We start from the raw sequence: 27,735 nt of genomic DNA, 5'->3' as shown, positions 1-27,735 counted from the left end.
GCTGCTCTGATCCCGCCCTGCTGGCTGCCGTGATTTTGAGGCCCTGGTCTCTCCCGATCCCAACCCTGACCAAAGGACTGACCCTTACTGTCCACTGCATGATTCAGCTCCACCACCCAGTCCTTCTTAAAGTGCCAGCCTTGGGGGCACTTCACGTTCTCCCGGGCCTCTGTGGGCTGTCCGTTCTGCAGGTGGACAGAGAGGGCGAGCAAGGGGCACATGAGCTGGGAGAAGGCCGCCCTCCCTCCCTCTTCCCACACCTGTGTGGGTGCCTGCCGTGGCCGCAGCAGCCTCCCACTCCAGGCCAGACCATGCTTGCCACACCTCATGCCACCAGAGCCATCAGAATACGCTCCAAGGACCTGCCTCTCTGTGCTGGAAACTGCTCCTCCTCATTGTAAAGGGGAGACTAGCATGCTTTTGAGATCAGTTAAACCCACACGGCCCAATACAGTAGCCACCAGCCGCCTGGGGCTACTCTAGCTTAAATGAATTAAAATTCAAAGTTTAGTTCCTTCATCTCACTAGTGCCCCATTTTAAGCGCTCAGTGGCCACACGTGCAGATACAGAAGATTTCCATCATCACGGAGAGTTCTACTGGACAGTGCTGGGTTAGCCCATCCCAAGCAGATTCTCTCCTTCGGGGTCAGCAGTACCTTTGAAGGAAGCCTAGGAGGAACCACTGCTCCCTTTTGTTGTTTTTCAGTCTTATTTAAGGTATTTCTACAAACCCCTCACCCCGTCAGTGCTGACAGCCTGCGGGCTGGTGCGCTCACCCAGGGCCCCACGCATAGTGCAGGGCATAGGACTCAGACCCTTTCCACTGGGACCCCCAGCTTCCAAGGCGCCCCGCCTGGTGGCCTTGCTTGCCCCCCAACCCCTGAGGCAGCTTCAGCCCTACTCACCACGTCTGTGTTTGGGATGGCGGCAGGCCCCCAGGCGCCTCTGATGTCGCGGCCCTGGTTCTCATATACCTCCTCCAGCACCTGGCTCTTGTTGATGTCTGTGTCCAGGAGGAGTCTGGGGGTAGTGAGACCCCAAGTTCCCAGCACACCTCCCTGAGCAGCCCCTGGGGCCGTCTTCTGCTGGCCAAGCGTTCCCATACCTGGTATCCCCATCTGCTCTAGGCAGGACAGGGCCAGCATGCAGGACAGGGTGGTGGGCAGGGCGCTTGGCCTGGTGCACCTCGGCCCTCTGGCCCCAGGCTTAGGGGCTGGGTACCCATCTTTCTGGGCTGACGTGGACTGGCCCTCCCAGGTGAAAAGTGTGGGGCCTGCCCCCTCCTTACCTCCTCTGAGGTTCCACTGTCCAGCTGTCCTGCCAGTGCCATCCCAGGGGTGGCTGGAATTCCGTCATGGGGAGGGTCTTGTTCCCCATGACATCTGAGAAGTTGGGGCAGCGATACAGCCCCTGCTGCCCCCACTGGTCTTTATACTTGGCCTGATTCTCATACTAGGGGAGGGAAGCTTGTCAGGGCGGCCGCCTCCTCCAGCACAAAGTGCGGGGACATGGGCCTCCCCAGACCCCCTGACTCTGGGCTGCAGGGGGGCATCCTAAAACTGTGGTAGCCAGGCAAGAAAGGGCCATGTCCCCATTGCACAGGTGAGGGCACTGAGGCTCAGAGGTCAACCCTGCCCTGGGTCACTCAGCTGGCAGAGTGGAGTGGATGCTGCATGTTTGGACAGAAATATCATAAGACATCTACGTAGTGCTTGGAGGCACAGACGTGGAGAGAGGTCTGGGTTGAAGGGGAGGGAGCAGGGCCTGTGTGCTCAGCGGGGAGAGTGTGGATGAAAAGGCCCAGAGGCAGCAACGGTGGTCAAATGGTGCAGGAGGGCTGGGCTCCCCAGGGTCTGCAGTGATGAGAGAGCAGGCAGCTGCCATCAAAGGCACCGGCCCAGTCCTCTGGTGCCTGCTGAGCATGTAGGCCCTGCTCCCTGCTCCTCACCCTGCACCCCTTTCTGCCTCTGCACCTCCAAGACCTACAGAGCTGGTTAGACATATTATAATGTATCCATCTACACGTGCAACTTAGACACTGCAAACATGTTTTAATTCAGTAAGTTAAAAAGCCTGACACTCGGCCAGGCGCGGTGGCTCAAGCCTGTAATCCCAGCACTTTGGGAGGCCGAGACGGGCGGATCACGAGGTCAGGAGATCGAGACTATCCTGGCTAACACGGTGAAACCCTGTCTCTACTAAAAAATACAAAAAACTAGCTGGGCGAGGTGGCGGGCGCCTGTAGTCCCAGCTACTCGGGAGGCTGAGGCAGGAGAATGGCGTAAACCCGGGAGGCGGAGCTTGCAGTGAGCTGAGATCCGGCCACTGTACTCCAGCCTGGGCGACAGAGCGAAGACTCCGTCTCAAAAACAAAAAAAATTTAAAAAAATAAAATAAAATAAAATAAAATAAAATAAAATAAAAAGCCTGACACTCAAACCTTATTTCCCCTCTGCTGTTCACATGGCTTCCTGAGCCCTGTCCTCCCTCAGGGAGCCCAGGACATCTCCCCTCCTCTGGTTCCAGAGCAGTCCCTGGCTGCTGCCCACCCACTCCCCGGGTTGATGGCTCTGTGGGCAGATGCCTCAGATCCTGCTCCTCTACTGTGCTAGGCCTTCACCTCCTGGGACCCTGCTGGGGCCTGCAGGGGTCCCGGGCTGCCCTGTTGGTGATGGGTGAGGCCCCTGCAAGTCAGAGCCTTGCTCACTTCATGTGCTGTTGATGAACTAGGAGAAAGCTCGGAATAAACCTGCATCAGGGAGAGGGGGATCAGGCCCTGGAGGCCACTTAGTTGCCCCCTTTGTCTCCACACCTGTGTGGAGGATCAACAAGAGACCAAAGCTGGCAGCGTCCAAGATTGCTTTAGTCTCTGCCTCCTCCATCAGACTCTCTCCTCGCCCTCAGTTTCGGTCAGGAATTTTTTCTCCCTCTTCAGTGCAGGGCTACTACAGCTTCACCCTCCCTCATCACGCGACATGCCCTGCAGGGAGGCCATCCCTTCCCTGCCAGGCCACCCCACCCCCACCCCTGCATGCCTGCCCTGGCCTTGGGCTGCCGCTCGCCACTCACCGTCTCGGCGTACACTGCCATGTCACCCTGGCAGAGAAGCTGCAGGTCCTTGCTGTCTGTGACATTGCCAAGCCACATGCAGACCCGGAGGTGAGCTGGGAGCACATCCTTCTGTCCTTCACCCTCTGGGTACTGAGTCAGAGGCCGATCGGTCCCATAGGGGCACTAAACACCCTGAACGCCACCCCAGCCACCCCCCAAGTGGGCTGTACCTGCCCCTTCCCCCCGAGCCCTGGGAGCGGGGCCCTCACTGAGCTGAGTGCTGGAGCCGTAAGTGAATGGCATAGAGTTCTGTTCTGCCCTCCAGAGTAGGGTGGCTCCACCTTGGCAGCCATGAAGCAGAGAGGCTGGGAGTGCCTCGCAGAGGGAGTAGCAGGGACGTTGATAATGGGACTGACGGACACGCCTTGTGAGTTTGTTATGGGCTGGCACTGTGCCAGCTGCCCCGTGTGCATCGTAGGCCTGGATCCTCACAGCCCACCACGAGGAGGGCATGGTGATTGCCAGGGCCATTCTACAGAGCAGCACACTGAGGGCTGGACATGGTCAGGAGTTGGCGTAGGGCCACACAGAGCCAGGATTCATGTCTCAGGGGTTCTTGCAGGATGCAAAGGACTCTGGTGGGCATGGAAGGAGCTTTGCACATTGGTGGAGAGGGCAAAGGGCAGGTACAGTTGGGGCCAGGGAAAGCCTAGAGTGTCCTTACTGTTGGGAGTATGGGCTAGAGAGAATGGATGCAGGCACAGGGGCCAGGCCACAAGGCGGCACCTTCTCCAGGAGGCAGTGGGGAGCCAGGGAGTCTCTGATGGGGGGAGGGAGTGGCCCCCACGTCCCCCCGGGAGGATCAGAAGCAGGGAGGCCACTGTCACGACCAGGAGTGAGGGTGGTCACTCTTATTTATAGAGTAAACACCTAGGGTGTTTCGTCTTATTTATAGCTTGCATCTGATATGATGGGCTGGTGCCAAATCTTACAGACATTCAATATTTTGGAGATCACCCTGTCATGGTCCAGGGAAGAGATGACAAGGGGCTGGACCAAGTGGCGGCCATGAGGATGATGGAGGAGGTGGATTTGTTTTCTGGTTTTGTTTCGTTTTTTTTTTTTTTTTTTTTTTTTTTTGAGATGGAGTCTCGCTCTGTCAGCCAGGCTGGAGCAGCGTCATGATCTCGGCTCACTGCAACCTCCGTCTCCCAGGTTCAAGCGATTCTCCTGCCTCAGCCTCCCGTGTAACTGGGATTACAGGCAAGCGCCACCATGCCCGGCTGATTTTTGGTATTTTTAGTGGAGACAGGATTTCACCATGTTGGTCAGGCTGGGTCTTGAACTCCTGACCTCAGATGATCCACCCGCCTCAGCCTCCCAAAGTGCTGGGATTACCTGTGAGCCACCGCGCTCACGAGGAGGTAGATTTGGGGAACATTTATGAGGTACATGGACTTGGCATCACCCAACATGCTGGCAGCCACAGACCCCTCTCTTCCTCTGGGGACGGCTTCAACCCCATTCCACCTGGTTAAGGGACCAGGGAAAGAAGCCCCATAGGGGCTGCCCTGCAAGTTCAGGGGCTCCCCCGGGGGCATTTCTCGGCCCTGTCCTCCCCTGAGGACCCCTTGATTCCCACCTGGAGGAGGAGTGTCTGTATCTTCCCACAGAGCCTGCCGGAGTGCAGGGCCCCTGCCCGGGAGAAGAGGACGGAGTGGGCAGGCACCTGTGCGTAGGCCACTCGCTGTTCCTTGGCCACCAGCCAAATCATCACGTCAGGAAGGCCCATCTGGGGCTGCCAAGGTGGGAGAACGTCAGGCCCTGCGCGGCCGGCTCCCAGCTCCAGGCCGGTGTGTGCAGCACCCACCTCAGGGAGCACAGCGTTGAGGCGGTACAGCCAGTCCTCCGCTGTGGCCACCATGTCCCTGGGCATGGCTTGCTTGGCCTTTTGGGCCAGTTCCTGCAGGAGGAGGCTGCGGAGCTGCCACCTCTTCCTGTCCAGGTTGGTGGCTTTGGGCTGGTCGGTCATGCAGGGCAGAGGGCGCCTGTGGCCAGGACAGGGTAGCAGGGGCTGGACCTCTCTACTGCCTCCCAGTGTCACCAGAGCCCTGCCTTAGGCCAGCATGCCCCTCCTGACCTCAACATCCTGCCCCCATCTGCTGCTGGCCTGGCCCGGGAGCCCTTCCCACCACTCCGTAGGAAGCCTGCTCGCTGTGCGTCCAGCCCTGGGTTCTCATCCAGCCCTCTACCATGGCCTGCAGGGAGGTGGGGCTGTGCGGGCTTGTCTGCAGGAAGGGGACAGGTTGACTCGGTAGGAGCCTCGGGCGTGGGTGTGGAGCAGCAGGGACCATTCTGATGGGGCGGTCAGGGGGCCTGAATGGGAAGGGAGAAGTGACTCTTGGGGTTTCCTGCTGGGGAGAGGTCTGAGCAGTGCTCCTCCCCAAGGAGGGTGGGGGCAAGTGTTCAGGGCACTGCTCTGAGCCCCCAGGCCTGGATCTGGCTCAGCTCCAGGCCAGCTGTACCCCAGAGTGCCCCTACTCCTACTTGCAGTCCTCCACCAGCTCCCTCAGCAGTTTCTCCCACTGGCAGAGGAGAGCTGGGTCCTTCGGATTCCGCGTGGATTTCAAGGTGTCCAGGTTGGCTTTCTGCCCAGCAGGAGAGAAACGGTAAGAGAGCCCGCCTCAGCATGGAGCCCAGCTGGACAGGCCACAGGGCTGATTGGCCCAAGATGTTTCCAGCCACGACCTTGGGAACTTTGAGGGATAACTTGGTGATATCAGTTCAAGGTCGTCCACAACTCCGAGGCTAGGACCCCCCCACATCCTTCCTGCTACCCAACAGAAGAAACAGGTGGCAAGAAGCTGGGACGGGGTAAGACTGGGAAGCAGTGCAGAGCACTGACCTCCACACAGGCGTGAGAAAGTCATGCCGGAGGTCCTAGCCCCAGGTGGCTCCCGAGAACTACACTCCCGACAGCCACCTGAGACCGTTTGTGACCTCACTCCTTCCAGCTTCCATGGTCGGATCTTCATGTCACCTCCATGCCTCCCCCCGACCCTGTCGAACTTCAAAAACCAGCACATTGCTGTGGCTTTGCATGTTATTCCCTTCTACCCCCACCCAGCCCCCAACAAACTCCTATGCATTCTTCAAAACCCTGCTGATGTGTCATCTCTTTTTTTTTTTTTTTTGAGACGGAGTCTCACTCTGTTGCCCAGGCTGGAGTTCCGTGGACGGATCTCAGCTCACTGCAAGCTCCGCCTCCCGGGTTCACGCCATTCTCCTGCCTCAGCCTCCCGAGTAGCTGGGACTACAGGCGCCCGCCACCTCGCCCGGCTAGTGTTTTTTTTTTTTTTGTATTTTTAGTAGAGACGGGGTTTCACCGTGTTAGCCAGGATGGTCTCAATCTCCTGACCTTGTGATCCACCCGTCTCGGCCTCCCAAAGTGCTGGGATTACAGGCGTGAGCCACCGCGCCCGGCCTAATGTGTCATCTCTTTTGTGCACACCTCCTCTGACTATCTTCTCTTCCTCTCCTCTCCCCACCTTCTCTGACCCTATAGCACCTGGTACCTGCATCTCCATCATAGCCCTAGTTGCACTGCACAGTCACTGCCTGCATGTCCAACTTCCCTAGACGGTGAGGACAGGTGCTGTGTTTAATCATCCTTGTGTCTTCAGTGCATAGCCCTGCTTCTGGCACGTTCTTCTCAACAGTGTGTAATGAATGCATGAATGAGCTGTGTGACCAGTTTCCTGCCACTGTGATGCAGTTTCCCAAGTCTCCCAGCCACACTCTGAACCCTTCCCAGCATCAGCTCCCGCACCACTCACCAGGCGGTCCCGAGTGAAGTGGAGGAGGTTGAGGCAGTTCATGCGGAAGCTGACATCCTCCCAGTTGGAGGTCACGGCCACGACAGGCTTGATGTTGTACCAGGGCACATAATGGTAGATGTTCCCTGAGACACAGAGACACATGGAGGGGTGGGGTGTCTGGGGGATTCTGGGAGGTCTCTTCTCACTGTGCTCTCGAGGACCTCTCTGGACCACTTCACCCTCAAAGATGCGATTTGCTAACAATGCTAACTGGAGCCCTCCAGCTGGGAGGCTGGGCTGGGGCCTGAGAATGTGAGAATGTGTGCACTTTGACCTTTCATTGTCACATGATCTTCCAGAGTCCCCAGTTTACAGTGGGGAAATCCATGCTAGCAATGGGAAGCAGTTTCCCTGAGGTGGCATAGCCAGGCGGTCAAAGCGCAGGCGCCTAGCTCCAGAGCCCTGGGTTTTGAACCTCAAGCGAGACGCCAGGAGTAGGGGCACGGGGCACGACTCCGGGTGGGACGGGGGCAGGGGGACACGTATAGATAAACACCACTGATGGGTGCCACAGACTGGGTTCCCTCGCCATGTTCCTTATTGAAATGAGGGGGAAGCAAGACCAAACGTAAAGGATTCTGAACCACACTGCCGCCGAGTCGGCCTTCGAGGCAGAAATCCACAGAAATGAACATGTAACCTGCAGAAAATCTGTGAGGCAAGCGAAAGCCAAAGCGGACTTTTGTTCTCCAAATTTCTGGAAACTTCTTGGAGAACTTGTGCTTTTCTTTGGCAACTACAGGAGGAACAGGGGGCAGAAGAGAAAGCCTAGGGCTGACCGGGGCGGGCAGTCTAACAGGGACCGACGTGCTACAGACTGGCTATGCCCCCCACGGAAAGGCGTACTCAAGTCCTAAACCCCAGGACCTCAGAATGTGGCCTTATTTGGAGAAGGGGTGTCTTTGCAGATGTAATGAGTTAGGATGAGCAGGTGGGCCCTTAATGACTGGTGTCTTTATAAGAAGGGAGACAGAGAGACGGCAGTTGAGTGAGGACAGACACAGGGAGACACTGTGTGAGGGCGGAGGCAGAGACTGGCAGGACGCAGCTGCGAGCCCAGGAACACCAAGGACCACAGCAACCGCCACAAGCCAGGAGGGAGCCGTGGCCAGATTCTCCCTCAGAGCCCTCGGCAGGGATCAACACTGACACCCTGACTTTGAACTTCTGGCCTCCAGACCCGTGAAAGAATGAGTTTCTGTTGTCTAAAACCACCTGGTTTGTAGGGCTTTGTTATGGTAGTAATACACCATGCAGAGCACGAGCTCCAAACCCTAAGCCGTTGGGGCCGGGGGAATGAGAACTGACCCATCACGCGGGAGGGGACAGTGGGGAAGCTTGCCTGTCTCCAGTGTGGCTCTCTGGGTGGAGGGGAAGAAATCTTCCCCAAAATTTATAGCAAGTGGGGCCTCACGGACATTGGCATTCAGTGCCCATGTTATCTGTGTAGCCTGAAGAGTGTCCAACAAAAAATTTAATTTAGGCCAGGCGCGGTGGCTCAAGCCTGTAATCCCAGCACTTTGGGAGGCCGAGACGGGCGGATCACGAGGTCAGGAGATCAAGACCATCCTGGCTAACACGGTGAAACCCCGTCTCTACTAAAAAATACAAAAAACTAGCCGGGTGAGGTGGCGGGCGCCTGTAGTCCCAGCTACTCGGGAGGCTGAGGCAGGAGAATGGCGTGAACCCGGGAGGCGGAGCTTGCTGTGAGCCGAGATCCGGCCACTGCACTCCAGCCTGGGTGACAGAGCAAGACTCCGTATCAAAAAAAAAAAAAAGAATTAAAAAATTTAATTTAAAGTGGTCTCAAGTAGATTGTTACCAGCCTGGGTAACATAGCGAGACCCTGTCTCTAATTAGCCAACCAGGTGGCTCACACCTGTAGTCCTAGCTACTCAGGAGGCTGGGGTGGGCTTGAGCCCAGGAGTTTGAGGCTATGATGAACCGTGATCATGCCGCGGCACTGCAGCCTGGGTGACGGAGTGAGACTGTGTCTCAACCAATCGATAAAATAAAGTGGTCATCAGTAAATAAAAATACAGTGGTCCCTGCTTGGCAGTGCCCCAGGTAGCTGGAAGAAGCAACGTTAGCCAGACCTCAGAGAACGCCCACAAAGTTCCAAGAAAGTGAGCAGCTGAGAACCAGTGTACATGCTCCTAACCCAGCAACTCCACTCCTAGGTATACACCCAAGAGAAGGGCTGTACAGCATCATTGAGACACACGGAGAATAATGTTCATGGCAGCTCTCATCACAACAGCCAAAAGTTGGAAACAGCCAAAATAGCTCTCAAAAAATCTCTTGGCCAGGTGCAGTGGCTCATGCCTGTAATCCCAGCACTTTGGGAGGCCGAGGCAGGAGGATCACCTGAGGTCTGGAGTTTGAGACCAGCCTGCCCAACATGGCAAAACTCTGTCTCTACTAAAAATATGAAAAAAAGAATTAGCCGAGTGTGGTAGTGGGCAGCTGTAATCCCAGCTACCTGGGAGGCTGAGGCAGGAGAATCACTTGAACCTAGGAGGCGGAGGTTGCAGTGAGCTGAGATTGCGCCACTGCACTCTAGCCTGGGCAACAGAGTGAGACCCCATCTTGAAAACAACAACAAAAAAGGGCCAGGCACAGTGACTCATGCCTATAATACCAGCACTTTGGGAGGCCAAGGCGGGTGGATTACCTGAGGTTAGGAGTTCAAGACAGCCTGGTCAACATGGTGAAACCCCATCTCTATTAAAAATATGAAAATTAGCTGGGATTGGTGGTGGGTGCCTGTAATCCCAGCTACTTTGGAGGCTGAGGCAGGAGAATCACTTGAACCCGAGAGGCGGAGGATGTAGTGAGCCGAGATAACGCCACTGCACTCCAGCCTGGGCAACAGAGCGAGACTCCTGCTCAAATAAATAAATAAATAAATAAATAAAATAATCTTTCAGCCGGGTGTGGTGGCTCAAGCCTGTAATCCCAGCACTTTGGGAGGCCGAGACGGGCGGATCACGAGGTCAGGAGATCGAGACTATCCTGGCTAACACGGTGAAACCCCGTCTCTACTAAAAAATACAAAAAACTAGCCGGGCGAGGTGGCGGGTGCCTGTAGTCCCAGCTACTCGGGAGGCTGAGGCAGGAGAATGGCGTGAACCCGGGAGGCGGAGCTTACAGTGAGCCGAGATCCAGCCACTGCACTCCAGCCTGGGCGACGGAGCAAGACTCCTTCTTAAAAAAAGAAAGAAAAAAAAATCTCTCAAAAATCTCTTTCAGTAGTAGAAAGGATAAATAAATTATGCTACATTTACACAATAGAATAATACACAGCAGTCAGTGAATGAGCTATGACTACCCTATGTCATCTGGATCTGTAAACACACTGCACAAACAGAACAGTGAGCAAAAGAAACCAGATACAAAATAATACACACAATATTTTTTATATAATAACAACAATTATTATTTTTTAAAAAGGCAGGGCACGGCAGCTCATGCCTGCTTGTGCCTGCAATCCCAGTGCTTTGGGAAGCTGAGGCCAGGAGTTCAAGGCTGCAGTGAACTATGGTCATGCCATGGAGGTGAGGAGTGGCTGTGGCTGAGCAAAGTGTTTTGAGCTGCATGTATGCGTGCTTGATACTTGCTCCTTTCGATCCAAATGATCCAGAGGGCCTTGGAGGGGTGGGGTGGGCACACGGGCCTCTGAAGTGCTCCCGCTCCATGATCTGAGTGCTATTACAAGGGCATGTTTGCTTTGTGATAATTCACTGAGCTTGACACTTCGATTTGTGTACTTTTCCATAAGTATGTTCTACTTGAATTGAAAGTTTACTTAAATTAAAAAATAGTGGGACAAAACACCCAAAATCAGTACGTAAAATACAGTGTGTCGAAGATGGAAAATGCTAAGGAGGAAAGCAGGGAAGGGAAGAAGGGAGATGCTGAGTAATTTAAATAGAATGGTCACCTAAGGACTTTCTACGAACATCTAGAAGAAATCAGCTAGAATGCAGCCCAGAGAGAGGACAAGATGAAAAATATGGAAGAGGCCGGGCGCGGTGGCTCAAGCCTGTAATCCCAGCACTTTGGGAGGCCGAGACGGGCGGATCGCGAGGTCAGGAGATCGAGACCATCCTGGCCTACACGGTGAAACCCTGTCTCTACTAAAAAATACAAAAAACTAGCCGGGCGAGGAGTCGGGCGCCTGTAGTCCCAGCTACTTGGGAGGCTGAGGCAGGAGAATGGCGTCAACTCGGGAGGTGGAGCTTGCAGTGAGCTGAGATCCGGCCACTGCACTCCAGCCTGGGTGACAGAGTGAGACTCCGTCTCAAAAAAAAAAAAAAAGAAAAATATGGAAGAGATTTAAAAATATGAAGGACAGAAGGAGAAGGTCCACAGAGTGAGTTCCGGAAGGAGATATAGTGGGGAAGAGGTAATTTTCAAAGGAAAAATATAATTTTCCAGGATTTTTGGAAAACATCAGTTTCAGACCCTGGCCTTTGTGTGAATGACAAGAATGATAAATAAGCAGGGACGCGTGCCTGGGGCTCTCGGTGTGAGGATACACAACAGCAGTTTTCCTCTCCGACTCTTGGAGAACTTACAAAAGCAACAAGGAGAAGGAAAATAACTCAAATTTCAGCAAAACAAGGAGACAGATATAATCTGCAGACTCAAAATACACGTGAGGACTGCCAAAAGCAACTGTGACCGCCACCGAAGCCAAGGCGTGAAGAGCAGCAGCAGCAGCTGCCTGGGGGACACGACTAGCAGGACAGACAGCGGGAAGCGCTCTGAGTAGGGGCAGATTGCAGAAAGTGCCAGCAAAAACACACTGCCTGAAGGAGCTCAGGACACACGTGAGGCAATGTGAGCCCGTGAACCTCAGAAAACAAGTAGCAGAGAAAACAAAAACAGAGACGGGAAGGTAGGGAAGGTAGCTTAAGTAGTCCACGGGAGATTAGACGCTGCAGACACTTCAGTGAGAGGCATGGAAACAAGGATAGAAATGAGACAAGTGACCGAAATGAAATGGAAAGAATAGGTCAAAAAAGAATCTGGGAGAAAATGACAGATATAGATAAAACCGAAGAGGATCACTAAACCCATAAATGGAGCCTCTGATGTAGAAAATTAAATAATGGAACAGAGTAAGTATTTTAACACGTAACCTAAGAAAACACATGAGGAAGGCCGGGCGCGGTGGCTCACGCCTGTAATCCCAGCACTTTGGGAGGCCGAGACGGGCGGATCACGAGGTCAGGAGATCGAGACCATCCTGGCTAACACAATGAAACCCCCCTCTCTACTAAAAATACAAAAAAATTAGCCGGGCGAGGTGGCGGGCGCCTGTAGTCCCAGCTACTCCGGAGGCTGAGGCAGGAGAATGGCGTGAACCCGGGAGGTGGAGCTTGCAGTGAGCCGAGATAGCGCCACTGCACTCCAGCCTGGGCGACAGAGCAAGACTCCGTCTCAAAAAAAAAAAAAAAAAAAAAAAGAAAACACATGAGGAAAGGATGGTCTTTTTAACAAATGGTGATTGAACAACTGGATATTCACATGCAAATTAATTCAAAATGAATCATACAGATAAGTGTAAGAACTAAACAATAGGAGAAACAACCCAAATTAAAAACAGGCAACACATTTGAGGCCTGGTGCCGTGGCTCCCGCCTGTAATCCCAGCACTTTGGGAGGCCGAGGTGGGCAGATCATGAGATCAGGAGATTGAGACTATCCTGGCTAACACGGTGAAACCCCGTCTCTACTAAAAATACAAAAAACTAGCCGGGCGTGGTGGCGGCGCCTGTAGTCCCAGCTACTCCGGAGGCTGAGGCAGGAGAATGGCGGGAACCCGGAGGGCGGAGCTTGCAGTGAGCTGAGATCGCGACACTGCACTCCAGCCTGGGCGACAGAGCGAGACTCCGTCTCAAAAAAAAAAAGAAGATAAATGAATGAAATGGTTTATGAGCATTGAGCATGAAAAGATGTGGCCGGGCGTGGTGGCTCACGCCTGTAATCCCAGCACGTCGGGAGGCCGAGGTGGGTGGACTGCTTGAGCCCAGGAGTTTTGACACCGGCCTGGGCAACATGGTGAAACCCTGTCTCTATGAAAAATACAAAAATTAGTCAGGCATGGTGGCACATGCCTGTAGTCTCAACTACTTGGTGGGACTGAGGCAAGAGAATTACTTGAACCCCGGGGGTGGAGGCTGCAGTGAGCCGGGATTGCCCCACTGCACTCCAGTCTGGGTGACAGAGCGAGACTCGGTCTCAAAAAAAATAAATAAATAAATAAAAATTAGAAAAAAAAGAAAAGATGCTCAGTGTCATTACATGAAATGCAGATTAAAACAATGATGAAGGCCGGGCGCGGTGGCTCATGTCTGTAATCCCAGCACTTTGGGAGGCCGAGATGGGCGGATCACGAGGTCAGGAGATCAAGACCATCCCAGCTAACACAGTGAAACCCCGTCTCTACTAAAAATATAAAAAATTAGCCAGGTAGGCCGGGCGCGGTGGCTCAAGCCTGTAATCCCAGCACTTTGGGAGGCCGAGACGGGCGGATCACGAGGTCAGGAGATCGAGACCATCCTGGCTAACACAGTGAAACCCCGTCTCTACTAAAAAATACAAAAAACTAGCTGGGCGAGGTGGCGGGCGCCTGTAGTCCCAGCTACTCAGGAGGCTGAGGCAGGAGAATGGTCTAAACCCGGGAGGCGGAGCTTGCAGTGAGCTGAGATCCGGCCACTGCACCCCAGCCTGGGCGACAGAGCAAGACTCTGTCTCAAAAAAAAAAAAAAAAAAAAAAAAAATTAGCCAGGCATGGTGGCGGGCGCCTGTAGTCCCAGCTACTCGGGAGGCTGAGGCAGGGGAATGGCAGGAACCCAGGAGGCGGAGCTTGCAGTGAGCTGAGATCAAGCCATTGCACTCCAGCCTGGGTGACAGAGCGAGACTCCATCTCAAAAAAAAAAAAAAAAAAAAACCAACGATGAGGTACCACTGCGTGCCTACTACAATAAATAAAGACAGATAATAACAAACATTGATGAGGATGAGAAACTGAAATCATCTTACATTGCTGGGAGAATATAAAATGATGTGGCCGCTTTAGAAAAGCTTGGCAGTTTCTTAAAAAGCCATTCCACTTAAAGACTTGTATACGAATGTTCACAGCAGCTTTATTCTTTTTTTTTTTTTTTTTTTTTTTTTGAGACAGAGTTTCGCTCTTGTTGCCCAGGCTGGAGTGCAATGGTGCGATCTCAGCTTACCATAACCTCCGCCTTCTGGGTTCAAGTGATTCTCCTGCCTCAGCCTCCTTAGTAGCTGGGATTACAGGCATGCGACACCACGTCCGGCTAATTTTGTATTTTTAGTAGAGACAGGGTTTCACCAAGTTGCTCAGGCTGGTCTCGAACTCCCGACCTCAGGTGATCCACCCGCCTCGGCCTCCCAAAGTGCTGGGATTACAGGAGTGAGCCACCAGGCTCGGCCAGCTTTATTCTTAATAGCTAAGAAGGGGGAGCAATGTCCATCAACTGATGAATGGATTAACAAATGATGGATGGTACACCCATATGATGGAATACTATTTGGCAATGAAAAGGGAATGGAGTACTGATACATGTTACGTCATGGATAAACCTGGAAAACATTAAGCCAAGTGAAGGAAGCCAGATGCAAAAGATGACATATGGTATAATTTCATTTATATGAAATATCCAGGAAAAGTAAATATGCAGAGACAAAAGTACATTAGTAGTTGTGTTGACCTGGGGGTGGGAACAGGAGAGTGGCTACAAAACAAGAGAATTCTGTGGTTTGTAAATTACATCACTAAATAAATTACTAACAAAATCAGATTTTACTCATACACATAGATGCAAAATCCTCAACAAAATATTAGCAAACTAATTCCAGAATGCATAACAAAGATAGGACGGGCATGGTGGCTCACGCCTGTAATCCCAGCAGTTTAGGAAGCTGAGGGGAGTGGATTACCTGAGGTCAGGAGTTCGAGACCAGCCTGGCCAACACGGCAAAACCCCATCTCTACTAAAAATACAAAAATTAGCCAGGCATGGTGGCACATTCCTGTAATCCCAGCTACTCGGGAGGCTGAGGCAGGAGAATCACTTGAACCCGGGAATCCAGGAGGCAGACCACTGCACTCCAACCTCGGTGACAGAGTGAGACTCTGTCCCAAAAATATATATATATATTTTTTGGAGACGGAGTCTTGCTCTGTTGCCCAGGCTGGAGTGCAGTGGCCGGAACTCAGCTCACTGCAAGCTCCGCCTCCCTGGTTTACGCCATTCTCCTGCCTCAGCCTCCCGAGTAGCTGGGACTACAGGCGCCCGCCACCTCGCCCGGCAATTTTTTTTGTATTTTTTAGTAGAGACGGGGTTTCACCGTGTTAGCCAGGATGGTCTTGATCTCCTGACCTCGTGATCCGCCCGTCTCGGCCTCCCAAAGTGCTGGGATTACAGGCTTGAGCCACCGCGCCCGGCCAGTCCCAAAAATATTTTTAAAAAGGTATAACAAAGGTAATGTAAGCTGTCAATGCAATTATACTGTAATTAATTGCATGGTATATTACATATAATAAAACAATTATTTCTGGGAGGTGGCATATTATTAACTCAAAGTAGACTATGATGAGTCAAGGGTCAATATTGTAATTCCCTAAGCAACCACTAAAAATAATCCAAAGATACATATTGTCAATAGATAGAATATAATACTAAAAACCAAACAAAAAATACCTGATGAAAACAAAAGAACACAGGAAATTCCAGTGGCCTTTTTTGGAGAAATTGTCGAGCTTATGCTAAAATAGGAAAATGGGAAGGAACTCATTTTCAACCAAAGTCCAACCCAAAGACTTGTACAATAGCCAAAATTATTTTGTAAAGGAACAACTAGGCCGGGTGCAGTGGCTCACGCCTGTAATCTCAGCACTTTGGGAGGCTGAGGTGGGCGGATCACCTTAGTTCGGGAGTTTGAGACCAGCCTGACCAACATGGAGAAACCCTACCTCTACTAAAAATGCAAAATTAGTCAGGCGTGGTGGCGCATGCCTGTAATCCCAGCTACTTGGGAGGCTAAGGCAGGAGAATCGCTTGAACCCAGGAGACGGAGGTTGTGGTGGATAAGGATAGGCAGATAGATCAATATGGTTAACTGATTTTCTTTTTTTTTTTTTTTTTTTTTTGAGATGGAGTCTTGCTCTGTCGCCCAGGCTGGAGTGCAGTGGCCGGATCTCAGCTCACTGCAAGCTCCGCCTCCCGGGTTCACGCCATTCTCCTGCCTCAGCCTCCCGAGTAGCTGGGACTACAGGCGCCCACCACCTCGCCCGGCTAGTTTTTTGTATTTTTTAGTAGAGACGGGGTTTCACCGTGTTAGCCAGGATAGTCTCGATCTCCTGACCTCGTGATCCACCCGTCTCGGCCTCCCAAAGTGCTGGGATTACAGGTTTGAGCCACCGCGCCCGGCCGGTTAACTGATTTTCAACAAAGGTGGCAAAGTAATTCAATGTGGGACTGAATAGTCTTTCAGGCAAATGGTGCTGAACTGGTTATCTGTGTACAGAAAAAGAACGTGTATATCTGTATAGAGAAAAATAATCTCAATTCCTCCCTCATACCATACGCAAAAATTAAGTCAAATTGAATCATAAACCCAAACACAAAAAGATAAAACGATAAAGCTTGTAGAATGAAACAGAGGAGACAATTTTCATGATCTTGAGATAGATATTTCTTAGACCACATAATGTACTAACTACAAAATTAAAGATAATCAATAGGGCTGGGCGCAGTGGCTCACACCTGTAATACCAGCACTTTGGGAGGCCCAGGCGGGTGGACTACTTGAGCTCGGGAGTTTGAGACCAGCCTGGGCAACGTGGTGAAATTCCATCTCTGCAAAAAATTAGCTGGGTGTGGTGGTGCTAGCCTGGGCCACATGGTGAGACCCTGTCTCCATAAACAATTTTAAAAATAGGCCGGGCACAGTGTCTCACGCTAGTGTAATCCTAGCACTTTGGGAGGCCAAGACAGACAGATCACTTGAGGTCAGGAGTTCAAGGCCAGCCTGGCCAACATGGCAAAACCCCACCTCTACCAAAAATACAAAAATTAGCCGGGCGTGGTGGTGGGCGCCTATAGTCCCAGCTACTTGGGAGGCTGAGGCAGGAGAATCGCTTGAACCTGGGAGGTGGAGGTTGCAGTGAGCTGAGATTCCAACATTGCACTCCCACCTGGGCGACAGAACAAGACTCCATCTCAAAAAAAAAAATTAATTAATTTTTTTAAAAAGGCTAGACAATATATCAAGTACTGGTGAGAACATAGAGTAATAGGAATTCTCATACCAAGCTGAGGAGAGTGTAATTTGGTATAATCACTTTTGCTCCACTCCTAGGTATATAATTTAGAGGAAGTCTTGCACTTGTCACCAGGAGACATGCACAAGAATGTTTACAACAAAATTATTATAATAGCAAAAAAGATACAACCTAAATGCCTACATATACCACATACTTTGTGGAATATACCACATACACAGTGGAATTTATGCAGAAGCGAAAATGAACTGCAGTACACATACCCACATACAAAGTTTAACGTTGAGCAGAAGATGCAAGACAGATGAATACGGACCGAAAGAGCACCACCACGCCCAGTCCATTTATGTAAAATATAAAAACTGTATCATGTTCAGGATTTCATTCATAGGTGAAGAATTAAAAAGAAAAGCAAGAAGGTGATTAATACAAGAGTCAGGGTCATGGTTACTTCTTGGGTGAAGGAATCTGGGAAGAGCAAACGGACCCTTTCTAAGATGCTGATAGTTTTCTATATTTTAAGCAGAGTGGAGAGTTCATGGGTACTCATTTTATTATCATTATTTTTTATTTTTTGGTTAAACAGGGTCTCACTCTGTCACCCAGGCTGGAGTGCATTGGTGCGATCTCCGCTCATTGCAACCTCTGCCTCCCAGGCGCAGGTGATCCTCCCACCTCACCCTCCCTCATTTTATTATTATTCTTTAAACTACACATACACATTCATTTGCTTTTTGTATATATATTTCATAAAACAAAAACCAAGTAGATCACGCTAAGTGAAAGAAGCCATTCACAAAAAACCACATATTATATGTTCCATATATGACATGTCTGGGATAGGAACATCTACAATCACAGAAAGTAGATGGCTGGGCGCAGTGGCTCATGCCTGTAATCCCAGCACTTTGGGAGGCTGAGGCAGGTGGATACTTGAGGTCAGGAGATCGAGACCATCCTGGCTAACACAGTGAAATCCCACCTCTACTAAAAATACAAAAGATTAGGCCGGGCGCGGTGGCTCAAGCCTGTAATCCCAGCACTTTGGGAGGCCGAGATGGGCGGATCACGAGGTCAGGAGATGGAGACCATCCTGGCTAAACCAGTGAAACCCCGTCTCTACTAATACAAAAAACTAGCCGGGTGAGGTGGCGGGCACCTGTAGTCTCAGCTACTAGGGAGGCTGAGGCAGGAGAATGGCGTAAACCCGGGAGGCAGAGCTTGCAGTGAGCTGAGATCCGGCCACTGCACTCCAGCCTGGGCGACAGAGCGAGACTCCGTCTCAAAAAAAAAAAAAAAAAAAAAAAGATTAGCCAGGCGTGGTGGCACGTGCCTGGGAGGCGGAGGTTGCGGTGAGCCAAGATTGCGCCACTGCACTCCAGCCTGGGCAACAGAGAGAGACTCTGTCTCAAAAAAAAAAAAAAGAAAAGAAAAGAAAAAGAAAGTGGATTAGTGGGCCGGGCACGGTGGCTCAAGCCTGTAATCCCAGCACTTTGGGAAGCCGAGACGGGCGGATCACCAGGTCAGGAGATCGAGACCATCCTGGCTAACACGGTGAAACCCCGTCTCTACTAAAAAATACAAAAAACTAGCCAGGCGAGGTGGCGGGTGCCTGTAGTCCCAGCTACTCGGGAGGCTGAGGCAGGAGAATGGCGTAAACCCGGGAGGCGGAGCTTGCAGTGAGCCGAGATCGCGCCACTGCACTCCAGCCTGGGTGACAGAGCGAGACTCCGTCTCAAAAATAAATAAATAAATAAATAAATAAAAAGAAAGTGGATTAGTGGTTGCCTAGGACTAGGGAGGTGGGAGATAAATGGGGGGTGACTGCCAACGGCCATAGGGTTCCTTTTCCGGATAAGGAAATGTTCTAAAATTGATTGTGGTGATGGTTGTACGACTCTGCGAATATACTAAAAAACTATTGTACAAACTTAAATGGGCGAATTGTATGGCTTGTGTATTATATCTCAATAAAACTTTTTTAAAAAGAGAGGTAGGGAAGTGGGATGCCCAGAAAGGCTCAGAATGGGTGATGAGACGGTAAAGCTGAAAAAGATGAAAGTGAGACAGGAGTGCTCTGCAGCAGTGGTTCTCAAACTGGAGCATGCACCCCAGTCACCTGGAGGGCTTGATAAAACACAGGCTGGGGTCCTTCCCCACGTTACTGGATTCTCTAGGTCTAGCGTGGGGTCGAGAACCTGCATTTCTAACAAGCTCCCAGGTGATGTTGATGCTGCTGGCCTAGGGTTTGCTCTCTGAGAACCGCTGCTCTGTAGTGCCCATATAGGTGTGCAATAAGTATGTACTGGAGGAGTGAATGAATGGCTGCAGGGGTAGTTGGTTGGATGTTGGGGTAAGTGGGTAGGTGAGAGTTGAGTGGTTGAATGGATGGATAAAAAAATAGACGGATGCATGAACTGGTGGGTGGAGGATGGATGGATGGGAGGTGGTTCAGAGTAGTAGGGGAAAGCAGTGTAGAGAAGGACTTCATGTCAAGACCTAGTTTCGACTCTTGGGTTCACCACCTGCTAGCTATACGGTTAGGCAAATGACTTCACCCCCCTGAACCTCATTTTTTCATGTGTGAAATATAGGCAAATAATGCCTGTGAATCTTCCATGAGCTAATACCCCTGAGAGAGCCCAGCACAGGGTCTGGCATGCAGTGGCTGCTCTCTACTCTTTGCCAGAATCTGACAATTACCATCATGTATCACTGGACTGTACTGTGTGCTTGAGACTAGAGGCTTGTAATTCAGGTCCATCTTGTTCCCATAGTGACCGATGCTGACCTCGAAATGGATCAGGTCTTCAAAGTTGGGCATCATGGTGCAGGAGAGGAAGATGACGCACAGCCCATACTTTTGGCGGTTCTGGTGCTTCTAAAACAATAACCGCCCCACCCCCCATCCCCAGTACATAAGCCAGGGGTTAGACTGATGGGCAGGGAAGCAAGGATGAGGTACTCTCTCTCTTTCAAAGCCATCTTCCCTTCTCTCCCTCTCAAAGGCCTTCAGAGGCTCCCTCGCACCCGGCTGATGCAGGGCAGTTCCTCCAGGACTTCCATCACCTGGCCCCTCCACCCAGCCAGCCCTGGTTCCCTCCCTTCCTGAAATCAGGGGGCTGGGAAGGGGGTGGTCTCCTCCCTTGTCAGGGTAGGCTCTGGGTTGGACCACCTCATCCCCATTCCAAGTAGAGATGCTGCTTCTTTTTTGACTAAACCCTTTCCCTCAGAAGACACAATGTGGATAGGGGTGTAGAGCTGAGATTTTACACACAACCACACCCACCCCCCCCTCGCCCACACACACACATACATGCATACTACCAGAAAGGTTGAACCTTCCCACTGTCTGCTCCAGCTGCCCACTATCCCCCCAACCTCGGCTGTTCTCACCAGGTGCCTGCTTGGGCCTCCTGTCCGTCATATTAGTCCCTCTTGCTTCTGTTGCCAACCTCTGCCCCATTCTTGCATCCCCCAGTCTGTTCACTAGCTCAGGTCTCCCCTATTTAAAAAAAATAACTTTCCTTCTCCCATCTGAACCCCATTTAGCTATCACCTGTTCTCATTTCCTTTCACGTTAAAAAAAAATTTACTTTGAGGCCAGGCGCAGTGGCTCACACCTGTAATCCCAGCACTTTGGGAGGCTGAGGCGGGCGGATCACGAGGTCAGGAGATTGAGACCATCCTGGCCAACATGGTGAAACCCCGTCTCTACTAAAAATACAAAATTAGCCAGGCGTGGTGGCGCATGCCTGTAATCCCAGCTACTCGGGAGGCTGAGACAGGAGAATCGCTTGAACCCAGGAGGCAGAGGTTGCGGTGAGCTGAGATTGTGCCACTGCACTCCAGCCTGGGCAACAAGAGCCAAACTCTGTCTCAAAAAAAAAAAAAGCTTTTATTTTATTTTAGTTTTTTTTTTTTTTTTTTGAGACGGAGTCTTGCTCTGTCACCCAGGCTGGAGTGCAGTGGCCGGATCTCAGCCCACTGCAAGCTCCTCCTCTCGGGTTCACGCCATTCTCCTGCCTCAGCCTCCCCAGTAGCTGGGACTACAGGCACCCGCCACTTCGCCCGGCTAGTTTTTTGTATTTTTTAGTAGAGACGGGGTTTCACCGTGTTAGCCAGGATGGTCTCGATCTCCTGACCTCATGATCCGCCCGTCTCGGCCTCCCAAAGTGCTGGGATTACAGGCTTGAGCCACCGCGCCCGGCCTATTTTAGTTTTTGTTTTGTTTTGTTTTTTTTTTTTTGAGACAGAGTCTCGCTCTGTCGCCCAGGCTGGAGTGCAGTGGCGCGATCTCGGCTCACTGCAAGCTCCGCCTCCCGGGTTCACGCCATTCTCCTGCCTCAGCCTCCCGAGTAGCTGGGACTACAGGCGCCCACAACCGCGCCCGGCTAATTTTTTTTGTATTTTTAGTAGAGACGGGGTTTCACCGTGGTCTCGATCTCCTGACCTTGTGATCCGCCCGCCTCGGCCTCCCAAAGTGCTGGGATTACAGGCGTGAGCCACCGCGCCCGGCCTATTTTAGTTTTTTTGAGACGGAGTCTCACTCTGTCGCCCAGGCTGGAGTGCAGTGGCTGGATCTCAGCTCACTACAAGCTCCGCCTCCCGGGTTTATGCCATTCTCCTGCCTCAGCCTCCCGAGTAGCTGGGACTACAGGCGCCCACCACCATGCCTGGCTAACTTTTTTTTTTTTTTGTATTTTTTTAGTAGAGACGGGGTTTCACCGTGTTAGCCAGGATGGTCTCGATCTCCTGACCTCGTGATCCTCCCGTCTCGGCCTCCCAAAGTGCTGGGATTACAGGCGTGAGCCACCGTGCCCGGCCAAACTTTTATTTTCTAGAGATGTGGTTTCACTATGTTGCCCAGGCTGGTCTCAAACTCCTGGGGCTCAAGTGATCCTCCTATCTCAGACTCCCACACTTGGCTTTTAATCAGGTTTCTTAGAAGGTTTGTCTCTGTGCACTGGCTCCTACCTCTCCCTCCCACCTATGGCAGCCCAGCTTCTCTCCTAGCCAATCTCCAAGGCTACTGACCTCTTCCTAATAACCAGCATATGTCTCTCAGTCCTCGCCCTTTCTCTCTGCCACATTTGAGATTGCTTGTCACTCCTTTCTGCAAATCTCCACTCCTGAGTCCACCTCTGCAGGTTCCTCTCCAACCTCTTCTACAAACCCCTTCTCTTCTTTCACCTGCCTCTAAAGACTGCGGCATCCTCGAAACTTCCTTCTCCTTTCATTCCACCTACTCTCCTCAGGCAGTTTCTTCCACGACCACAGGTTCAAACCTTGGTGTGTTGATGTCACATCCCTGTGTCTAGCAGGCTCCAGAGCTGGTCTATGTTGATGTCTCACACTACATGTCAGAGATGGGGTTAACCATTTCCCTCATATCTTCTCCTTCTTTAGAGAGCCCACCTTGGTGCATCGCACCCCTGACCACCTCATCACCCATGGCAGAAAATGGGCCTCAGCAAGGGGAGTCAGCCTCACTTATTACGTTCTGTTGGTCACTGGCTCTGGACATTCTGTTTCCAAAGGGTCTCTGAAACCTACCCACCTCCTCTCCAGCTCTCTGCCAATGAGGCTGTATTCCTGCTTCTCTTGACTGGGTGACCCCAACTTACTCTCCTCCAGTCTATTGTTACTGCTCCTCCTGCCCCTTCCTGCCTCAGTAAGTAGCCCTCCACTGGCTTCAGGAAGAAACTCAAATCCCTTAGATTGTTTTACAAAGCCCTGAGAAACTAGGTCACGAATTAATACCATTTCTCCTTAACCATATCAGAGATTCTTTTTTTTTTTTTTGGAGATGGAGTCTCGCTCTGTCACCCAGGCTGGAGTGCAGTGGCATGATCCTGGCTCACTGTAATCTCCACCTCCTGGGTTCAAGCAATCCTCCTGCCTCAGCCTCCCAAGTAGCTGGGACTACAGGCATGCACCACCATGCTCAGCTAATTTTTTTTTTTTTTTTTTTTTTTGTATTTTTAGTAAAGACAGGGTTTCACCATGTTGCCCAGGCTGGTCTCAAACTCCTGGGCTCAAGTGATCCTCTCTCCTGGGTCTCCCAAAGTGCTGGGATTACAGGTGTGAGCCACAGCGCCTGGCCCAGATTAGGCATTTCTTAAACTGAAACCTTATTTTTTCCATCAGGGTCCCCCAACCACCGGGATTTGCTGCAGCAGGAAGCCACTAGCAGGGGTTTTGTAAATAATCAGGCTGATTGGTCAAGCATCCTTACACACTCAACAGCCAGTGGCCAGGGCCTCTTTGCACGGTCAGAAACTGGGATCCACAGTAGATCTGGGGCAGACAGAGCTCGTGTTTTTCCCTGGGTTACCTGTTTCCCGCAGTTACCTCTATCCTGGTCACTTCATGGGAGAGATCTTTTATCGTGGAGTCTTGACAGGACTTGATTTGGGTGACTAACTCCAGGAAGACTCGGCCTCGATAAGCTAAACCATCCCTAACAGAGTCGGGAATACGCTAGGGCAAGCGAGAGAAAAACGGAGAAAAAGGGTGAGAGAAAAAGAACAGGCCAATCTCCTTTGAAACCCCTGAGGCAAAGACAAGGTTGTCCAGTCACTGCCTGCCCGGGACTTACTCCAACCACAAACCCAGAGAATTCCAGACACCTCCATGCCAGGAAACCTCTGGGCACTGAGCCCTCTTCTGCACCCTGGGAACCTGCCTGCCCCATGGAGGCCCGTGTTCCCACAATGCTTCAGGCTGGGTGGGAACTGTGTTCCCACAATGCTTCAGGCTGGGTGGGAACTGCCATCACTCAGTCTGTGCTCCCCGCCGGGCCAATCAGAGCCCGCCCCGCCTCCTTGGCCACAGGGATCCGAGGGGAGCACACAGGCCCTAAGGAGGCCAATTAGAACGCCTCCCCGGCCTTCCCCGCTGGAGGCGGTGTGGTGAGGTTTCCAGCCCGGAGGCCTGACTGCGGGAGGAGGGAATGAGGCGGGGTGGGGTGGGGAAAGGAGAGGGAGGGCCTCCCAGTGGCCTTGAGGGCCAGTGCCTGTGGTTCTTCCTCAGCATCCTTCCCTGCCTCGTTCCTTCCCAGGGCCTCTTTGCACTGTCAGAAACTGGGATCCACAGTAGATCCGGGCAGACAGGAGTCTTGTTTTTCCCTGGGTTTAAGACAGTGTGAGTTGGGTTTCTGGCATTTACCGCCATTCCTGAATAACCTCGTGCTTCCTCACACTTGCCTGTGCTGTGTCCTCTGTCCTGCGCGCCCTTCCCGCCTGCTGAAAATCCTACCATGGTTTCCTCTCAAAGCCCCTTCTTCAGGGAAAGCCCAGAGCTTCCGCCTGCTTCTTTCTGGTGCCCCCACGCCTGTCCCACATGCACGTGGCTGCTCATGGACAGGCTTCACGTCCTCTCCAAGACCCCAAGGGACAGAAACCAGGGCACGTCCCAGGCCCTAGTGCTTTACTGGGGGCAGCTCTACCTCCGCTGTCCCCTAGAGCTGATGTGACAAGCTTACAGCGCCTTCTTCCTGGATCCTGAAAGGGGCCTTTTTACCCCCGTGCAGAGTCAGGAAGCTGGGGCCAAAGCAGGGCAGGAAGCCAGAGTACACTCCTGGAAGGAGAGAGAGTGAGAAGGGTCGGGCGCAGGACGAGGGGTGTGGGACGTGCGCTCGAGACTTTGCTTGCCTTCGATCTCTTCTCCGGTGGACGAGATCTGGTTGAGGGACAGACTGGCAGTCCCAATCTCATCCGAGCAGTCCTTCCTGTGGCTGGAGAGAAACACTCCTCACGCTGAGCCCCTGGCCCAGCTCTCATTTCCTCCTTCCCTGTGTGCTTCACCCTCCACCAGGTTGCTCACCAGTCCAAGACTCTGAACTTGATGTAGCTGGAGAGGCAGGGTAGCTGTCGGGGGAAGGACAGAGGAGTGGTGGGTACACATTCGGATGGTCTGGTCCTCGTGGAGATTTTAACAACAGGTAAGGACTCGCGGGTCTGGGACCAACTCCTGGCTCAGTTACCAGCGAGCCACTTAATCATAGAAAAGCTGGATTTCCAACCAGGCTGATGGAGCTTTGGCTTTAGGGCCTCTTATTTGTTTTCTGGGGGTTTGTTTTGTTTTGAGACAGGGTCCTCCTCTGTCACCCAGACTGGAGTGCAGTGGCATGATCATAGCTCACTGCAGCCTACACCTCTCAGGCTCAAGCATCCTCCCGCCTCAGCCTCCTGAGTAGCTGGAACTACAGGCACCTGCCGCCAAACTTGGGTAATTAAAAACTTTTTTTTTTTTTTCTTGTAGAGACAGGTGCCTTACTATGTTGCCCAAGCTGGTCTCGAACTCCTGGGCAAAAGCAATCCTCCTGTGTCAGGCTCTCAAAATGTTGGGATTATAGGTGTGAGCCACCTCGCCCAGCTGGGCCTCCCATTTGAATGGGCCCCTTGCAGGGTCCTGGGAGGGGCCTGGAACTTGTCATATGATCGTTTTGTATTTATGTTTTTAAAATGGCCCTCTGGCCAGGCATGGTGGCTCACACCTGTAATTCCAGCACTTTAGGGGGCTGAAGTGGGCGGATCACTTGAGCAGCCTGGGCAACATGATGAAATCCTCTCCCTACAAAAAATACAAAAATTAGCTGGGTGTGGTGGCACTCACCTAGAGTCCCAGCTACTCAGGAGGCTGAGGTGGGAGGATTGCTTGAGCCCATGAGGTTGGGGCTACAGTGAACCATGATTGTGCCACCGTACTCCAACCTGGGTGACCGAACGAGACCTTGTTTCAAAAAAGAAAAAAAAAAAGGTCCCCTAATTGCATAAGCTTCAGGCCCTCCGACCCCTGAGTCTGCCCTGACTGTGGGCTGGTAGATATTACTGTCCTCACACAGCCCCTTTCAGTATGAATGCACATTCACCAAACCATCTCATGGAGAGGCCGTGGGCCCGGAATGTCTTCATCATGTCTAGCCATCAACTTTTTAAACAGTGGTATATCTGTCTCCTCAAAGAATAAATAAGCCAGGCACGGTGGCGCAAGCCTGTAATCCCAACACTTTGGGAGGCCAGGGTGGGCAGATCACCTGAGATCAGGAGTTCGAGACCAGCCTGGTCAACATGGAGAAATCCCATCTCTACTAAAAATACAAAATTAGCTGGGCATGGTGATGCATGCCTGTAATCTCAGCTAGTCGGGAGGCTGAGGCAGAAGAATCGCTTGAACCCAGGAGGCGGAGGTTGCAGTGAGCCGAGATCACGCCATTGCACTCCAGCCTGGGCGGCAAGAGCGAAACTCCTTGTCAAAAGAAAAAAAAAAAAAAGAATAAATAATAATAGCTGCCTCTTTAGGAGGTTTCTGTTGCCCCTGGCTTGTGCTAAACAAATTCTGTAGACCAGCTGAGTGGGCTCCCCTAAAAACCTCTTGAACCAGGTGCTATGATTATTCCCATTTTCACATGGGAAAGCTGAGATCAGAGAGGTTGAGCTCGTGAAGTTCTCATGCTACATACAGTCGCCAAAGCCTCAGAGCCCCTAACCACTCTGCTGTAACCCTGTGGGGGCCGTGATTGTCCCTATAAAGAGATGGGGAATGAGGCCTAGATAGGCAGAGGGACTTGCTCAAGGTCACATAGTAAGGGGTGGAGTCAGGATTCCAACCCAAGCTTCTGTGTCCTATCTTCACTCTACAATATGGTTTCCTTAATTATTTTTAAAAAGAAAGAAAGGAAAGAGGCCATATGCGGTGGTTCACGCCTGTCATCCCAGCACTTTGGGGGCTGAAGTAGGAGGATTGCTTGAGGCCAGGAGTTCAAGACCAGCCTGGGCAACATAGTGAGACCCCATCTCTATCAAAAACACAAAAAATTAGCTGGGCATGGTGGCTCGTGCATGTAGTCCCAGCTACTCGGGAGGCTGAGGCACAAGAATTGCTTGAACCCAGGACGCGGAGGTTGCAGTGACCTGAGATTGTGTCGCTGTAGTCCTGCCTGGGCAACAGAGCGAGACTCTGTCTCAAAAAAAAGAAAGAAAAAAAGAAAAAAAAATAGAGGAAAAAAAATCCATGTGTCCATGTGTAAAATAGAGCTGTGGGGTTGAGGCCAGAGCGTGACCCCAAATCCTCAGTCCTCTCCGCTGGGGCCTCTTCTCCTTACAGCAGTTCTTGGGGTACGGCTGGGAACCTCCCAGCTTTCCATTTTCTTCATCCAATTCTCCCCGGGTCCTGACAGCTAAGGGGCCAAGGAGAAGAGGAAAGGGCTTTTGAGCAGCTAGTTAGTAAGAAAGGAGGAAATTTCCAGGCTAAGGGAGGACATTGGAAGGGGAGAGGTGGGCACCAGAAGGCATCCAGGTCTTCCAAAGTTAAGAATCCTCCAAGTTCACATTTATGGCCGAACCACCTTTCCATCCATCCTGCTAATAATTCTCCTCCTGCTTCTCAGTTCCTCATCTAGTGTGCGGCCTCCCCTTCTGCCCTGGGGCCCTCGGACTGACCACTGGCACAGGCCAGTTTTCTGCAGTGCCCCGGGC

General features: G+C 51.8%; 1 protein-coding gene across 15 annotated transcripts in view; it reads right to left on the bottom strand.

The window, feature by feature from the left end:
- The window catches only part of FER1L5 (fer-1 like family member 5), a 66,297-nt gene that overhangs the window by 14,447 nt on the left and 24,115 nt on the right, over positions 1–27,735 (bottom strand). For 9 of the 15 annotated variants that reach the window (XR_012421893.1, XR_012421895.1, XR_012421894.1 and 6 more), the window contains exons 1-8: positions 19,958–20,218; positions 6,889–7,013; positions 5,600–5,700; positions 4,695–5,100; positions 3,071–3,202; positions 1,290–1,453; positions 907–1,021; positions 83–185 (exon numbers count right to left, since the gene is read on the bottom strand). Coding sequence is in view for 8 of the 15 variants with exons in the window: in XM_074011001.1 (XP_073867102.1) it covers positions 83–185; positions 907–1,021; positions 1,290–1,453; positions 3,071–3,202; positions 4,695–5,100; positions 5,600–5,700; positions 6,889–7,013; positions 19,958–20,081 (1,270 nt within the window). In the remaining 7 variants the exon portion in view is untranslated. Of the gene's footprint in view, positions 1–82; positions 186–906; positions 1,022–1,289; positions 1,454–3,070; positions 3,203–4,694; positions 5,101–5,599; positions 5,701–6,888; positions 7,014–19,957; positions 20,222–23,608; positions 23,738–24,740; positions 24,836–24,909; positions 24,993–25,081; positions 25,126–27,735 lie in introns of those variants that run through there. The other 6 variants (XR_012421898.1, XR_012421899.1, XM_045368814.2 and 3 more) reach the window with 5 other exon arrangements.

Source organism: Macaca fascicularis, chromosome 13, assembly GCF_037993035.2.
Source record: "Macaca fascicularis isolate 582-1 chromosome 13, T2T-MFA8v1.1".
NCBI classification, from domain to species: Eukaryota; Metazoa; Chordata; class Mammalia; order Primates; family Cercopithecidae; genus Macaca; species Macaca fascicularis.
Note: the sequence above shows the minus strand (reverse complement) of the source record. Positions and strands in the feature narration are given on the sequence as shown.